This window comes from Diospyros lotus, chromosome 8 (assembly GCF_014633365.1).
Source record: "Diospyros lotus cultivar Yz01 chromosome 8, ASM1463336v1, whole genome shotgun sequence".
Lineage (NCBI taxonomy): Eukaryota > Viridiplantae > Streptophyta > Magnoliopsida > Ericales > Ebenaceae > Diospyros > Diospyros lotus.
Window position 1 is genome coordinate 41,841,954 of NC_068345.1, and position 18,046 is coordinate 41,859,999.

At 36.8% G+C, this 18,046-nt stretch overlaps 3 protein-coding genes across 3 annotated transcripts; 2 read left to right on the forward strand and 1 right to left on the reverse strand.

Annotated features, from left to right (window-relative positions):
• Positions 1–1,819: 1,819 nt before the first annotated feature.
• LOC127807911 (EH domain-containing protein 1-like) lies at positions 1,820–8,953 on the forward strand. The gene is made up of 16 exons (XM_052346130.1): positions 1,820–2,075; positions 2,184–2,263; positions 2,951–3,019; positions 3,098–3,155; positions 4,249–4,304; positions 4,396–4,438; positions 4,518–4,579; positions 5,272–5,388; positions 5,520–5,622; positions 5,720–5,769; positions 5,957–6,085; positions 6,186–6,437; positions 6,523–6,602; positions 7,269–7,395; positions 7,480–7,623; positions 7,712–8,953. Exons 1-16 carry the CDS (start codon positions 1,991–1,993, stop codon positions 7,895–7,897), a joined length of 1,641 nt encoding a protein of 546 aa, XP_052202090.1. The 5' UTR covers positions 1,820–1,990; the 3' UTR covers positions 7,898–8,953.
• Positions 8,732–11,315, forward strand: LOC127807913 (tropinone reductase-like 3). Its single transcript, XM_052346132.1, has 6 exons — positions 8,732–8,953; positions 9,224–9,344; positions 10,034–10,167; positions 10,364–10,489; positions 10,785–10,886; positions 10,990–11,315. The coding sequence occupies exons 1-6, from the start codon at positions 8,822–8,824 to the stop codon at positions 11,137–11,139; spliced, it is 765 nt and encodes a 254-aa protein (XP_052202092.1). The 5' UTR covers positions 8,732–8,821; the 3' UTR covers positions 11,140–11,315.
• A 372-nt stretch (positions 11,316–11,687) lies between these two features.
• Positions 11,688–16,411, reverse strand: LOC127807912 (uncharacterized membrane protein At1g16860). The gene is made up of 4 exons (XM_052346131.1): positions 15,534–16,411; positions 13,391–13,546; positions 12,449–12,660; positions 11,688–12,322 (listed from the first exon to the last, which is right to left on the reverse strand). The coding sequence occupies exons 1-4, from the start codon at positions 16,245–16,247 to the stop codon at positions 12,130–12,132; spliced, it is 1,275 nt and encodes a 424-aa protein (XP_052202091.1). The 5' UTR covers positions 16,248–16,411; the 3' UTR covers positions 11,688–12,129.
• Positions 16,412–18,046: the final 1,635 nt, after the last annotated feature.

Sequence of the window (18,046 nt, forward strand, 5' to 3'; positions counted from 1 at the left end):
ACACGCAGTCAGGGGCGGAGCCAGCATAGGCCCAGTGCAGGCCATGGCCCTCACTGGGCCTTTGCCCTCCATTAATTTGGCCCACACTGGGCCTTGGGCCTCCATTAACCTTGGCCCTCCATTAATGATGAGAAAATTTTGATTGGCTTTGTGGTTTATACTAATTTTTAATATATTTATATTATTTATTATTTTTTTCTTTAAATAAATTTTGCCCTCACTGAAAATATTTTTTGGCTCCGCCCCTGCACGTAGTTGAGGGGTAATTTTGGTATTTTATTATGTGAGATGTGTAATTGACTTGAAATTATATTTATGGTATAATTAAAATAATAAAAAAATATACAATTACAAGATTAAAATATGTATTTTGCCCCCTATATGTATGTATATATATACATACGTATGATCTTTTAAAATTCGTAAGGCAATGTCTGGAATACTACAGAGTGTTCCATCACATCGCAAGCAATTATGTGGAGAATGACTCGAACGTTTGAGGTGGGGAATATGGTCTTTTGATTGCCCCAAAAATTAGTTTGAATTTCAAACTAAATCATGATTGATTAAATAAAGGGGCTACTACTTACTACTGTCCCACTGCTTTAATTTTAATATTTAAAACTACATTAAGATAGTCAAATAAATCATAATAAATATTGCTAAATTACATTGAATTTGAAGAGCCCATCAATTTCTTGATTGTTTATTTAATATGCACCCAAAAAATAGTGGCTATGAATTATCAAAAAATTAAAAATAAAAGGTGATGTTTCTAAGAAATAGTCCAGAAATTTTGGAAGATATGCACCCAAATTAGTTAACCAAATTAACTATTTTATATAGTTTTCAGAGTTTATAATTATATACTAAGCTAATGTTTGTTAGTTAAGATATAGATCGAAAAAATTGAGATATACAAAATATTTAAAATAAAAGTATTTTTTTATTATATTTGTTAAATTTATTTGGTGACTCTTTAAAAACAAGTTATGTGATTTTTTATTTGAATTTTTTAAATAAATTTATCTTGATTTTTACAGATAAGAAAAAATAACGCATGTGTTCTCTAGTGCATTCCAACAAAAATTAACAAATAGTTTGATAAAAATTTTAAAATATTTTCAGCCTTATTTTGACTATTCTATATCTTGTTTCGGAAAACATTTAAACCTTATTTAAATACAATCTTATTTTACTCATTTTAACAAATGCTATTTAGAGGGGTAATCTGTACAAATTAAAAAATAAAAAAGTTAAATACAAGTTTATTGCCCAAACATATATTTATGCCTCCGTCATTTCATGTCATTTAAACTTTTCGTTGTTTCGATTATATTTATGAACAATGTATTTTGAAGTAATTTAACTCCTAAACTTTAACTTTTTTTGGTATGACAAAGCAAATTTTTTGCTATTTTAATTATACTCCTAAATATGTATTTTTGAATTAATTACACATTTACAAAATGTAACCAAAATAACAAAAATGCAATAACTATGCATTGGAGAGGTGTGAAATTAATTCAAAAATACATAATGTAGAGATATACTTAGAATAATAAAAAATTTGAATTGTCACATAAAAAAATATTAAAATATAAGAATTAAATTATTCAAAAATATATGATTTGGATAATCAAAACAATAAAAAATTTAAGTAAACATAAAAACAAAACATAAAAGCATTAGAATTAAATTATGGGTTTGGCCAAAATTTTTGAATAAAAATTAAATTTAAATATCTTGAATCGAAATAATTGCGGCTATCGGATATTATTGGCGTGGCAGACGAATAAAATTTTCCCAAGCGGGTAATCTATTATAAAGGGCGTAAACAAGACGGCTCTCCGTGTCTCTCGAAAAATTCCCTCTCTCGAAAGATTTCAAACTTGAAATGTTTCTCTAAGTCGGCGGATCGTGTATTCATCACCACCGTAACCACAACACGGAAGTATTTCCATTTCGGTTTCTAAACGGCCAGGCGCAGATGGAGATCGAACCGATCCCTGTCAGTTCGTGCTCGAAAGAACACCAGAAAGTGTATCAAGAGTGGTTCAACCTTGCTGATTCAGGTCTGATTCTTCACTCTCTGGAAATCATCGTTTCTGATACGTATATATCGATATCGATACCTGTGTGTGTATGTGTATTTATGTGTCATTTACTTTTTCTCTCTCTAGATCGCGACGGCCGTATCACTGGCAATGACGCCACGAAGTTCTTCGCGATGTCGAATCTATCTCGACCAGAACTCAAGCAGGTAAAGTCAGTCTCTTCCTTTTTGTTTCAACCAATCGTTTTCGTTAACGCTTTACCTCGAACGAGTAAAACAATAAATATTGACATCGGTTATGCGATGAGGATAGACTTGGATGATAATAGGTATTTAAAAAAATGTCTTATTTCTGTCGTTCTATGTGATTCTACACCGAATTCATTTGACCGGAGTGAGAATAGTGCTGCTGACTATCCCGTAATACATAGCTTTCTGTTCATTAATCGCCGCATTGTTCATTCCTATTGCTTTATATATCAATTTTACTTTTATCGGTTTTATATGGCTTTGGTTTCTTTCTGAATTATCGTATATCTGCATCTATAAATCTGGCTGTGTGAGATTGATAAGGTGGATGTATGGTCATATAAGAAAGGATACACTTAGAAAATTACTTATCATAAAGTTGGACTAGCTCCTATTCAAGACAAGATACATGAAATATGATTAATATGGTTTAACTATATGAGAAGCAGAGCAATAAATGTTTATGTAAGTAGAGATAGAGATGATTGGTGGAATAGAATCCATGTAGTTGACCCCACCTAATGGGATTAAGGTTTGATGTGGTGGTGTTTGGTGTTTTTGCCATCTAATCTGGCTCACATTTGCTTTTTTTTTGGGGGGGGGGGGGCGGGGGTGTCCTTACTAACAGTTTTTTTTTTTTTTAAGGTTTGGGCAATTGCGGACACCAGAAGACAGGGATTTCTAGGTTTTAAGGAGTTCATTACTGCAATGCAGGTTGTACCTTTTGAGTTCCTCTTTGCATTTGATCTAAATTACCAAATATCTAAATCCGTTCTGTGCTTTTGGTGACAGTTGATATCTCTGGCACAAGAAGGACATGAGTTGACCTCTGATCTCCTTAAAAGAACAGGTAATAAACAGCAGGTTCAATTTATTTTTTTGGCTTATCTTTTTTTGCAGTTTATAATAATTGTTGTATTTTCCGCTTGTTCTAGTGGTCTGTTTTTTATTAAATGGAGAAATTTCAACACATGACAGTTATGATCTTGTTGCTTGCATGAGGCTATCCTGAACTTTTTTGTTGTTAAAAAAAGAACTATCTGTTATTGAGGGCTTTGATGCATTATTACTTTGGGTACGGACTACATTTGGAAATGATAATGATTATCACGCTCCCTTAATAAAAAAGAGAATTAATAAGAGTTTTGAGCAAACAAACAATATGATAGGCCCCCGGTCCATTGGACCTACCAAAGGCGGCACAAGGGGCAGGGGCTAGGAGGTAAAATGGGTGGAGGATAGTAGGGGAAATAGCTGGTTTGTTGTAACAAACCAGCATGTGCTGCCAGAGGCAGTTATGCTGAGTAGGATGAGGTATAAATAAGAGAAAGAGAGTGAGAGAGAGGTGTGGAATTTTGTAGAAGATTGTTGGAGAGTTGGGGCCCTCTCGAATGCCCAATTGTTCTTATTTTTCCTTGCTGCAAATTATTGGAAACCATTGATATTCGATTGTTGTTGAATTTGCTATCTGGTATCCTATCACAATACTCTTCTATGCACAGTAATAATCTGTTAGTCATCAAAAGGAATCATTGACATGATCTAAGAGGTGGAGAAAATGTTGCACACAATACTTCCTGTTTTGATTTAATCAGACGCTTGAAGGGAAATCCCGTAAATTCACGTTTTGGTTTTACAAAACCAGATACATTTATTAATAAGATAATTTTGATTTATAATTACTTATACATTAAACATGTTAAAGAAATTAGGAGAACAATGGAAACATGATTTACATAAAGCTAGTATATCTCTATTTATTGTTCTCCACATTACAATGCATGGCTTCCAATATTTTTGCTTTTTTACTCTTATAATTTAGATACATCCTTAATAGATGATTGGTTTCTCTTTGCTAGTTTGGGCCATGCTTAAAAATATTTCTTGAACTTTTTTTTACATCTTTGTTTGGCCTAAATTGATACAAGTTTCTTGCCTCACAGTTGATATGGAGCCCATAAAACCTCCACTGATGGAAGGTCTGAATGATTTGCTAGCAGTAAGTGCCCTTCTATTAGTATTCTTTTGCAGTTAAATGAAAAATTGAATTTGCAGTCCCCTTGATCTCTTCTTGCTGTTCTGTTCCACAGAAGACTAATGATCTAATAATCAATGGACACTCTGAAGCAAATGGTTAGTAGAATTCTCATCTATTGATGTCTTAGTGAAATCGGTTCCTAGTAGATGAAATTGGTTCTTGATATTAATGTAGGGAGTACTCTATTCCAACCATCACCGGCAAGAAACTTATTTACATCAAAATCCACCAAGAAGGTAACTATTTCCTCTTTCCATTATGCCTAAACTGAATATCTTCTCTTGTTATAGCCTAGCTACTTTTGGGAAAAGTTACAATTTTTATTCAAATAAAATTGTCCAATATAGAGCATGAAGAGTTTGGTGGGATGCTAGATAAGATTTGTCAAGGTTATTCTTAAATGACATTTAAGGTTGTGTGGTTTACTGTGTTAGAGTTTTGCATAGAGTTGATTGTATCTAGAAGAGAGGATGCATGCAGTCTTGTGAAGGAGGAGTTCGCCCGAGAGACTAAGTAGTGTAAGATGTTTTTCTTATGTACATTATAAGGGGCATTTTAGATTTTTGTATAGGTTTAAAATAATCCCTCGTAGCCAGCGCCCCAAACCTCTATAAATAGAGGGCAAATGCGCCAATCTCGGGCATCCAAATATTCTGATCATAGGGAATTCCTTGAGTGCTTGAGTGCAGTGTAAAAAGAGAAAGATTGTGAGAATTGTTGTTGGAGCAATCTTTTGTGATCTCTTGGGAAGTAACCGATCCTAGTGTGCTTCTAATTTCTAACATACTGATTATGTTGTATTTGCTTTTGATACATATGCATTGATGCCTTTTTGGTTCTAGTGGATTAACAAGCATTATATTGAGACACAATAGATGTTGTTTTCTAGTTTCATGTGTTCTTTCCTTCATTTTCTCTTCTTGCCCAGACAACAACACTTGTTGCAGTTACATCCATAATTGATGGCTTGAAGAGATTGTATAATGAAAAGCTAAAGCCACTGGAAGTTACTTACCGTTTCAATGACTTTGTATCTCCCTTATTGGTGAGTGAATGAAATGCATTTTGTCTGCTTCACCTAATTGATTATTTTTTATTGGATTTTGTTATATATTTATGTGCTTGTTACATTGTCAAAATGTATCTTTGTGATTGTTTTGTGGTTTGCTGTACCAGACAAACAGTGATTTTGATGCTAAACCCATGGTTATGCTTCTGGGCCAATACTCAACTGGCAAAACTACTTTCATAAAACATTTGCTGAAATGTAACTACCCAGGTTAGCATATTTCTTACCCAACCTGTTACTTTTTAGCTGATATTATCATTTGTGGTAAATTTATTGGTTAACAATTTTTCTTTGTTAATCATGACAGGATCACACATTGGACCAGAGCCTACAACTGATCGGTTTGTTGTTGTTATGGTAACAAAAATCCATTTTCATTTTAGACCTTATTTTTGAACAGATGTGTTGTTTCGATCAATTTGTTACTACTGAAACCATGTGCTCACTGAAGAAAATTCAGACTCAATTTCTGGCAATGTCTTGTTCAATTGTAGAGTATTTGAAATTTCAATGTTCAATAACTACTTGTATTCTTTGTTCTCAGTCTGGACCTGATGAAAGAAGCATCCCAGGGAACACCATTGCTGTTCAAGCTGACATGCCCTTTAATGGTCTAACCACTTTTGGAGGAGCCTTTTTGTCAAAATTTCAGTGTTCCCAAATGCCACATCCCGTAAGCTTTGAAGTTGCTTACAAACTTTTGATCTCATAGTTCTAGATTTTTTCCCCCACTCCATGAAAAGGAAATGTTCTCTGTATCTGTCTACCTACAGCTTCTAGAACACATTACATTTGTGGACACTCCTGGAGTTTTATCTGGAGAGAAGCAGCGGACACATCGGAGTTACGATTTTACTGGTGTTATCTCGTGGTTTGCAGCGAAATGTGATCTTATTCTGCTTTTATTTGATCCCCATAAGCTTGATATTAGTGATGAATTCAAGCGTGTGATTTCATCTCTCCGTGGTCATGATGACAAGATACGTGTTGTCTTAAACAAGGCAGACCAAGTTGATACCCAACAAGTAAGGTTTTGGCCAATATCTTTGGCGTATTTTAGACCAAAATGGGAATGTTTAAATAAGTTTCAACCTGCTTTTTATGTTATAGTTAATGCGAGTCTATGGTGCCTTAATGTGGTCGCTCGGGAAAGTTTTAAACACACCAGAGGTTGTCCGTGTGTACATTGGGTAAACTTCTAATCTTTTACCTGATTTCCCGTTTTTAGCAATTGAGCATATGGTCATGGTTTTCTACTTAAAAGGTTGAATATTAGATGGGATAGATTCAGCATTGTAGTCTACAATAATGGCATTTTGTGTGATTATTTTGTTTTGCTATTTATATTTTTTGTGCAGAGTTTTTTCAATACAGTAGTCTGCTCTTTCACCTAGAACTTGTGGGTTCATTCTTTTCCAACTGTTGCCTATTATAACTCGGTAATTCTTTTTCCATGTGGTCCATAAGAGATAGTAGGAGAACGATAGACACTAGTGATCTTTACTATGCGACCATATTAACTTTTATCCATTAGAAAACCAAAGAGAATTTTTGATGAGTCTGAGCCATAACTTAATCCAAAGGTGCAAGTGAATTGTTAACTGTAAGTACTGATATTAATAAGTTCTAAATCTCTTGACCGACTGCCTTAATAGTTTAGCTAATTCCATTTAAATGCTAATAAATGCCATTTTTAATCTTAAAGGGTAGGCTAATGGTCATAATATGTTCACATAATTCTGTTGGTACTTATGAGCAGAAATCAACAATGTTCTTCGTATGCCATGTAACTCTAGGTGTATTCAGATAAAAATGTTAACATTCTCATTTCCTGTTTATCTTCTCGATTCATGCAGCTCCTTCAATGACAAGCCTGTTAATGAAGAAGCTGTAGGCCCGATGGGGAAGGATCTATTTGAGAAAGAACAAGATGATCTGCTTGCAGACTTGATTGATATTCCAAAGAAGGCTTGTGACCGTCGGGTATGTTTTCCTCTTTGGTTTATTTTGTGCCAGCCATTGTGATTCTATCTGTTTGGTAGTCAAGTTCCCTGTTTTGGCTTGCAGATTAATGAATTTGTAAAACGTACCCGAGCTGCTAAGATTCATGCCTACATAATCAGCCAGCTTAAAAAAGAGATGCCTGCAGTGATGGGAAAATCCAAAACTCAACAACGACTTATTGATAATCTTGAAGATGTATTTGCAAAGGTTTGGTTTACTCACCCTCTGCATGTGTTTGTGATGTTGATATTAACTCTGTGGCATATGCTTATTTCCCTGTAAAATTTCCGAATAGGTCCAGAGGGAGTTCCATCTACCTGCAGGTGATTTTCCAAGTGTGGAGCATTTTAGGGAGGTTTTGTGTGGCTACAGCATCGACAAATTTGAGAAACTGAAACCCAAAATGATCCAAGCTGTGGATGATATGCTTGGTTATGACATTCCAGAGCTCTTAAAGAACTTCAGGAATCCTTATGACTAAAGGAATCAATTACGAAGTGTCCTGGAGGGTAATATAAGTGTTGCTTTTGTAGATTTTTTTTTTTTTTTTTTTTATCTTCTTTCCTGTCCGTTTTCTCCTCGAAGTCGAAGGCCTTTGCCAATTGGCATTAAGCCCTTGAGATTGCTGCCGATTTGAGAAAGCATTTGTATTGAGCAGTTCGCAGGAACAAAGCTTTTTTTGTTGCTGTGTGAAGAAGGTTAATTTTTAGATTCATGTTTTAATGATTGTAATAGTAGGTGTCTTTCGTCCTTTAGTAAAACATTGTTGCTTTCATGTTACAAAACTAGTACTAGTATGATGGGTCCAAGATTTTGGTAAGAATCTACTTAGGCATCTAAACGGAATGCCCCTTTGGAATTGTTGGATGTCCTTTTAGTTTTAAACAAAGAGAAGGTTGTACGGATAGAGAATGAAATTGAAGAAAATGGTGAAACCAACCAAAAAAATTGATAATGGTATCATTTCATTTGTATACAAAGTAAATACATCCTTTGTAAATTGTATCTCAATACAATTATATCACGTCACTTTTAGTGTTTTAATTATTTGGCTGTAATAAAGTTTATCCATTTAATTATTGTGTGAATTAAAAAATAATAAACTATCTGAATCATTCATTAACCCAGTCAGTCACACCCAAGAAGTCACAATCTTACTAGAATCTGTCACTTGTGAAATGCCTAAATCCAAACCTTGATAGCTTTGTTAAAAGAAATCCTATCCCTATTATATTATATTCGGACTTCAATACGGAAAATTAGGGCCCATGTTGTTGTCCGTGTTGTACCCGGATCAAGATGGCATAAATTGATCTCCCCGCACCCCCAACCGCCTAGTAGGGGAATAAATCGGGTCTACGAGTCGTCTTCGTCTGAACTGAAACACGAGCAGAAGAAGAGCGCCATGGAGAAGATTGGCAAGAGATTTCATCAGAAAGTCGCCATTGTTACGGCCTCCACTCAGGGCATCGGATTCAGCATCGCCCGCCGCCTTGGCTTGGAAGGTGCCTCGGTTGTCATCTCGTCTCGCAAACAGGTTCCTCCGCCTTCACGCTTAATGGAAGTCTCTCTAATTAATTTTGATCACATTATCTTCTTTGAAGACATGGAACCTGAAGTTCCTTCTTCTTCTTCTTCTTCTTTTTTCTTTTCTCTTCTTGAATTCTTCTCTGATCTGATCTCCGTCGAATTTTGACTCTTTTCTTTGGATTATTTTTTGGTCAAATTCGATTACTACTTTTGTTTGACTTCGTAGATTTAGATCTGGGCTCTAATCTTTTTGGTTTTGACTTTAATTGATCTGCAGAAAAATGTCGATGAGGCAGTGGAGAAGCTTAGGGCAAGCCGAATTGAGGTGTTGGGAGTGGTTTGCCACGTGTCAAATTCACAACAAAGGAAAAATCTCATAGAAAAAACCGTTCAGGTAAGTGAACAAATATTGGAAACCTCGGTTTTGATTTTGCTTGTGAAAGTAAAATCGTTTATTAGTGGTTCTGCATGGTGTTTTGTTTTGTGGGAATCCCTTTGTTTGGCCTACAAACTGCTAGTATTTTCAATTAAGGATCAAACAATTTTTCACTGATATTATGGAAGAAGTGTTATTGAGCAGCAAGTATTCAAAGTGGATTAAGAAATAGTAAGCGGTTATTCCTCGAGAAACTGGACTTTCATGACCAATGCGAAGTGCAGCACAACCCACATGTGGCAGAGGATTAGATTAAGAATCTTTGAGGTGTAACTTTATTCTTGATAAAGCTGATCAGTATTTGAACTTTCTCTGAGGCGACAGAATAGTTGTAGCTTCATCTAATTATTTTGTATTGGAAATCATTTATCAGTTCTGTCTGCGTTTCCATACTTTCTATCTAAGTGATCAAAGCCTCCAATTCTTTCAGTTCCATTGTTAGGTGTTTTAAATGTTTTAACTGTTAGTTACATTGAGATATGTACTATATCATTCAAACATAGACAATCTTTGGAGTGCCAGGAAAACAAATACTTATGCCTTTTTCTCCTTCAGGTTTATTTTTCCGCGGCTTCATTGGTTTTTCCTATTTTGACTATTTTGTAATGTGAGTCCTAAATAAAAGTTACTGGTTTGGTACATTGGTTGCAGAAATATGGAAGATAGACGTTATTGTGTCCAACGCTGCTGTTAATCCATCTGCTGATGCCATTTTGGAAACCAAAGAATCTGTCCTTGACAAGCTATGGGAAATTAATGTTAAAGCTTCTATACTTCTTCTGCAGGTGAGTTTCTTGTGACGAATGTGTTCATTCTGGAAATTAGAGTGCATTTTCACATTTGATGGACGAATGCCCCCATTAACACGGCACGCAACATAATTAGAATAGTTGTTTTCCACATATATGTTCTAATGGGGCTACATGGGATGGTTGGTTTTTTACCACATATTCATCCAAATTTGACACTCTTTTCTTACAGGATGCAGCTCCTCACTTGCAGAAGGGTTCATCAGTTGTTCTCATCTCCTCTATCGCTGGCTACCAACCGGAGGCTGCCCTGGCTATGTATGGGGTGACCAAAACAGCTCTTCTTGGGCTCACCAAGGTACTTAAATCATTCTCACAATTCTTGACCCAGCCTGTTAACAGCAAGAAGATTAAGAAAAATTAAGGAAAAGCAGAATTTGTATTTTGTATTCTTTTGTGGCTGTTGTATAGGTATGTACACACACACACACACACACACACACACACAAGGTTATACCAAAGATAAGTGATGAATCTAATCAGCTCAAGCTCAAGCTCAAACTCAAAAAACTAATTCTTAAGATTACAATAACAAAGCCAACGAGAGTTTCTTCTTCTACATTTCATGTTACTTTTGTTTGATTATCTGCCAGGCCCTTGCATCCCAGATGGCGCCTGATACTCGGGTAAACTGTGTTGCTCCTGGTTTTGTACCAACCCACTTTGCCGAGTTCTTAACAAAGAATGAAGTTATCGTAAGTATTATATTTAACTTGTGCAAACATTAGCCGGGTTTCTTGACCTCGAGCACTAGGTTTTCATGGACTGAGCTGTGATCTGGATTTCTTTATTTGTCAGAGGAAGGGCATTGAAGAGAAGAGCTTACTTAATAGACTTGGAACTACAGAAGAGATAGCTGCGGCTACTGCGTTTATGGCTTCTGATGATGCTTCATACGTAACTGGAGAAACTCTGGTTGTTGCTGGAGGAGTCCCTTCTAGACTTTAATTATCTCAACATCAGTGGCCTTCCCATATATACAACAATAAAATCACAAAGGAATTCTTTTACAATAATTAATATTTATTATATCCCTGAATGATGACTGCTAAGAGTTTGAGAGAACTGGTTGAACCTTTATGTTCCTATTGTTTGTGACAAAAAATTGATGGTATTGTGCCTGATGGGCATGCATGTTGCATGATGCATGGATGGCAATGTGTAGATGATGAGTTCCTCTACTAAGTGCGCAAACCTTGTCCTGCCTGCTTGCCAGGTTTAGTTCACATGGCAGTCAAGATTTCACAAGATGACACGGTAGGAGCCTGCTTGGAATTATTTTTGTATCAGTTGTGCTATTTCAATTATGCTCAACAATTAGGTTGTCTACAGATGAACCATTGGATGAGAAAGTATACAAGTTTAGAACAAGCTGCAAAATTAAGGCTTATAAGATGTACCATACCCATATATGAATGAATATTGTTAGTAGAAAACAAATAACATCCTGGGATTTATTCATGCTGCAATCAAATACGAAGGGCATGTAACAGATAGACAAAGCATAAGAGAAGCATTGGTAAATGAAAACTAAAGAAAGCGGCAGCCGCAGCAGCTACATATGTACATAAGAAAATAAGGCTAGGATTCAAACATGTGAAATGATCACAATACAACATTTCTTCTTCCTAGCTGCAGTGAAAGTGAAAGGGGAAAACTCTTCTCTTCCCCTTTCCTGACCTCCGCTTGAACCAAAAGGGACAAAATTAAATATACACAAACAAAGACAGACAAGACGATCCTCTTATTAGAGATTGGTTGGTTGGTTCAGTATTTCCTGCTCTCTTGATGGCCATTTTCCATGCACTTTAAATCCAGAAAGGCATGAACAGCGAGGGCTGGTTGGCTGGCTGGGCATCACCTGATATCAGTTTTCATCAGATGCCCCATATTTGCTCATATGGGTGGGGTAGCTGCAACTGGGGATTGAAATGGAGCCTATACAGGAATCACATCACTGTCTTGACTTTCCTCACAGGCCAAAACAAGCCCTTCAACATATGTAGGGAGAAGACATTGAGCCCATCGGCAACCTACGGAAACGGGCTCAGTTGGAGGAACAATCATGAGAACATTATCATGGCGCCTGACGACCCCCATTACGCTCACGGTGCTCCCTTCTTTGATATAGCTGGCATTCATGATAGGAGGGATGAATAATCGCATAAACAATCAGTTTCAAAGACCTAAAAAAGCAATATGACGATTATATGCATCAGAAAAATAAACTCAAAAAACAAAACTATCATCTCCTCACCCTTCTTTCAGGCGCATGACTCGGTCATCGCTTGACAGGCTGCGGTCTGCAAGCCAGCGTAGGAAGCTTGGGGATATCTCCCGATTTTCCTTTGTTATGTCAACTACAGTCGCCGGTTTGACAAATGCAGCTACCTTAGCTCCATATCCTGCTTTTACGAGAGCTCTTAATCCAGATTGGAAGTCTGATATATAAAAATCAGCAACATATTTCTGTCCACAAGAGGCAAGAAATTATCAGTATCTATTCCTACATTAGAGCAAATATATGATAGCAAAAGAAAAAAAACAGGATTACATAACATAAGCAACAGCATTAGACAAACTTGACAGTAAACGCAAGAGCTCACTTGGTGTTGCACCAACAGTCAAGGGTGAAAAGGAGAGTTAAGATGGGAAACCTATATTTGGGTATTGCTTTTTTGCACACACGCTCACACATCTTTCTGTTAATCCAAACCCAAGATCTGGCATTCTTAGTTGAAAGTAATAGCATTTACCCACTTTTGATCCCAATTAATGCTGCCCTAGAAATTGTGTATGCTTTTAATGGTAGGATTGAGGCCACTACTTTACTAATTTATATAAACTAGAACCCAAAAGTTCTAAAGTCATCGGAAGGCAATATAGTATTGAGGTGCTCAAGCTGTTGCGGAAGTTAATGAGCTCATTTAGTGCATCAAACATCTGGTTGAATCCTTCCAAGTTCCAACCAATGCAGGTATGTAGGGAATACTTCCCTGATAGGCAACAGAGGTATTATCAAGTGCCCCATGTGATTATCAAACAAGCTGCCATAATAAAGTAAACTAGCATAGCTTTCCCATCAAAAACAAAACCTAGATGGTTTTGGTCTATGCAACAATCTTAGACTGTATCATTATCCCTCAAACTTTTGCTGGAAAACAAAAATTTGAATTTATGAGTAGTTAAAAAAATTAACCTCTGCATGTCTGGACCCCCAAGAGAAGAAACGGTGCTTAGGATTTGCAGATTTCCCACCCCATCCTCTGTACTCGAACAATTCTGTGGAAACATATACGCATCTCTGTACTTTCTGGAAAGATGACTCAAGAGGAATGCTGCCACAGGTAACAACCTGCATAAGAATATAAAAACCAAAAATTATTAAAGCATATACAAGAAGAGCAGAGAAACATGCTTAGAGTAAAACAGAGAAGAAAGGCATTAGAAGAGTACTGCAGAACCATGTAAAAACTATTCCTAATACAGTTCAATTATGCCAAACCCACAGGCTGAGCAATTTCTGTCCTTATCAAATGCTCAATAGACAACCCCAAAATCTACAGCATCTCTATTTGGCTAATTTTGGTAAGTCAACAATATAAATATCTTCAAAAGCTAATATATAATGACAAAGTTTTGGTACACTTTGTTATTATTATTTATTTATTTATTTATTTTTTTGGTTTCCAGCGGGGGGGGGGGAGGGAAAAATAGGTTGAGGAAGAATGAAAAAACTTTGTGGGAGATCCTTAGGTTTGAAATTAATTATATAAGCCTTACAGAATGTGAAGCTCTATATAGGAATAAATGAAAAGCTAGAAAATTCATATAGCCAACCTCACATAGTGGATAAAGGCTTGGTATGCTGTTGTTGGATGTTGGTTGGGGAGGAGGAAGTAAAAGACCAAGCTTCAATGAAGAAGCATAGAAAAACACATGTTGGCTTTATGAGGCATAAAAAGTAAGGTACAAACCATGTTGAAACTAAAATGCAGCAACGCAAGTAATCTTGTTTGCTTTTTAAATAAATTACATATGTAAACATTTGATCAGGAATCTTAGATCAATTAAGAATGCTGAACTAAGTGGTCTGGTTATTAACTAATGGAAATTTATACAAAGTTGCTTGAACAATGTTTTCAAAGTAGATATCCCTATCTAAAATCCAGAATTTCTTAAATTAATTATTAGACATTGAGGTACAAATATTTCAACTCAGTAGTGAGAAGAATTTCAGTTTCCTCCAGATGCCTTCAATTCTCCACCTATAGTTCGGTTTAGTGCCAGCTGCCAAGTATTTAACTCAAGAATCTTTTCCTTCTATAAAGTCAATCACCACTGTCATTCAAAATGCGAAAGCAAAAAATAAATTCGTAATATTACCAATCCCGGAAAGCATACCAAAAATTTTGCTAAAAATGGATTGAATAACAGCATCTACTCCAAGAAAAATTCAAGTATTGGGTACAACATTGTGGCCTAAACCAAACCCATTGGTAAATTAAAACATCTAGAACTGTTTAAACCTAATTAGTTCATGAACAAGTAAAGAATTGGATTCTCTTAAGTGAATGCGAAATATCTCACACTTGGTCAAGAATGGCAACAAGTCAGATGTGAAGTGAATTTGCAACTTCCTTTTAGTCAAGTCATGATGGATTGAGAAGCACATTCCCTGGTCATATTATCCCCACATTTGGTTCCAAGAAGAGATTGAGCCCTTGTGATAGAATTCTATATTTTAAGCAGTTGCAAAATCAGGTACCATATAAGATCTGGAGTTTTTCGACCTAGAAGTTACTCAGAACACCTTGCATGTAGAATTGTAATAATCATATGAATAAGTCTCCTCGAATGTAACACCATATAAACATGAATGTCCATAGTTGAGATTCTCATTTACGAATATATTTATCTCTAACTATTAACCCTTCTTGGGGAAGAAGATGAAGATGTAGTTATCATTGATTGGCATGCCGCAATAACACAAATAGACTACAGAGCCGGGCACTGAACAAAAAGATCAAAAACCAAAACAAAGTTGACAATTGCCATGACTCACATAAGGCAAGTAATGCACATTAACATCAATGCATAGTCATATTGTCATAATGTTTAAATTCAAATAAACGGAACACATAGCTTTGGTTCAGCTCAAACAGCAATCGGTTGTACTTTTCACAATCTTGCGTTGACTAAAATTTCCGTAAATTTTTCACCGTAATCCTATAAATTGAGAGAGGAAAAAAAAAAAGAATCTTAACGAAAGCAAAAAATAGTAGTTAAATTAGGCATCGTATGCTTATCACAATAATCAACGAGGAGGAGAAGGAAATTACCCCAGTGACCTTGACATACTGTCCATCAACAGCACCTCTGAGTTCAGCATCTGGATGCTTCCTCCAGAACCCTAACAATCCTCTCTTCTTCCAACCGCAATTCCACAAAACCACCACCACCACCGGCGCCAGAATTCCCGCCACCGCCACCAATATCACCACATTCTTCACCGCCACCATCAAAAACGCCCCCACCACCAACCCCATCACCGCAATCACCAACACCACCCACATCACCAGCTTCGACACCCTAAACCCTATCTTCGCCTCCTCAGTCAAGCTCGTCACCGCCGAACCGTAAACCACCTTCCCAACCGCAGCGCCGGCGTCCAGCTGCCCGGACCGCCTGCCCGCCGACGAGCCCAGTGGGCCGGAAGTGATTAGGCCCGTGGGCTGGAGCGGCGTCAGGGGGCCGGAGGATTTTTTGGAGATCGGTCCGGAGTTGGAGGCGGATCTGAGGGATCCGCTGTTGTGCTGAGAAGAGGAGGTGGAGGGACGCGAGGGCTTGGGCGGATGTGGGTGTGTATGTTGGGTGGGGTCGGCGGTGGAGATGTCGAACATCTTGCCGAGCTCGCCGGACCTCTTGATGTCGCCGCCGGTGTACGGAACGGCGCGAGAGGACATGGTCGGTTGGCGGTCGGCCTTGAGATGCTCGGGTCGACCCGAGACGTAGAGACCGCTGCTGAGCTGGTGCGATGGGATCCGAGTCCCCATTGTTACGAAATTGAGAAAGAAAAGCAAGAGACACTCTCTCTCTCTCTGAATAAAAGTAGACGAAGAAAAACTGGTAGCTTTGTTTCAGAGTGTGTGTGTAGACGAAGAAAAACGGGTAGCTTTGTTTCAGTGTGTAGAGAGAGAGAGAGGTAGCAGTGAGTGATCTCGTGGGTAATGGGCTGGGTGGCGAGTAGGAAGACTCGTGAAAAGACGACTATGGTGCTGGGTTTCCTCGTAATTTACGAACGTGACCCTGTAGTGTCTCCGAATGGCCGTGCTGTGCTGTGCTGTGCGCACTGTTGGCCGTTAGGAGGCTGTTTGGTTTACATATAATCACGTTTTTTACATGTTTAATTTTTGTTCAAAATTCATATTACAAAACAAACAAATAGTTTACAATTTCGTTTAACTTTAGTAATATTCAGTTATCAACTTATCATTACTAATTTACCCTTTAATTTTACGCTTATCTAAGTAATAAGTTTTAATACTAACAAACATAATAATAATTACTTTAATTGTGTTTAGTAATTAATAATCCAAAGTTGCTAATATAGAGTGGGGAGTATGGATAAGGAGGGTAGTATGGGAATTACGCGATCATAAAGGGGCGCGGGGTGTCGGTGGGAAGCGTTTGGGGTGCATTAAAATGAAATGAAATGAGATTCATATAAGAAGCCTTGTTGCTTTTATTATTCCCCTATCAAACTTTGTCGGGCCGGGCATTGTTGAAATGACAAAGGTGCCCTTCCATCCGAATCCCAGAGGACATTTTTGTCATTCGCTCCTTCCTCGGATTGTGACATCATTCCGTCCACGTGTAATAATAATTATTTAGTTAGTAAACTATTAACTTATAAATATAAAATTATTATCTCTGCTTCGTATATATTGCTCATCAACTAAATGCATTTTTTGGGACAATACACGTTTTAGGTAATTTAATTTTTTTGATAATTTATTATTGTCAATAATTTTCATACGTCATCAATTGCATATTTTTAGTATTCTAAATAATAAAAGATATCATTTTTGTTTGCATTTAGTTTATATTAGATTCGCATCCTTTGCATAAGCAAGTGGGCATTTGTCATTTTTGCAGGGTACCCCAAAAAGGAGAAGGGACGGAACAAGAGTCAATTGCCCAAACTGCCCCCGCCAGCCTGCCCCAAAAACAAAAAAGGATTCCAAGGAGGGGGGGGGGGGGGGGTTACTTTTGTCCTTTCGCGAAGGTTCCTTGATGGCTTCTGGCTGGTAAGGCCTTGCTGTATATATATATATATATATATATGTGGTAGCTTTGTTTTGTTTGGCTTTGCTTTGGTATAAACATGAAAGCAAACTCTAATACTTGCTTCAATACTTGCGTGGGGACAAAATAATAATCTCAAAGTTGAATCTTAAAATTGAACTAATAAGGAATAACGAACGTAACAGGTAAATGTGTTGTTAATTAATGGTCAAATAAAAGGGATTAATTAGTTTGACTCGTTCTTTACATTATCGTAGAAATAATATTTAGAGATTAGTTTTCATAAAATCTATAAGTCTCTCGACAAAGTCTCTTGCATTGTTTAAAGAGATACTTTCGGATTTGAATTTTTCATAAAAGTCTCAAGAACATGGAATTTCTTGTGATCGAATGACTTATGAAACTCTCTTAAAAAGGTCTCACGGTGACTTTAAGAGAGGCTTCTAAGAGGTCACTATCTCAACACAAAGCGTACGAAATTCTAGATTTGAGGTGACTCAGTTTCTCCGACTATCTTAATCTTTTGGTTAATCTCTCATAGCTAGAC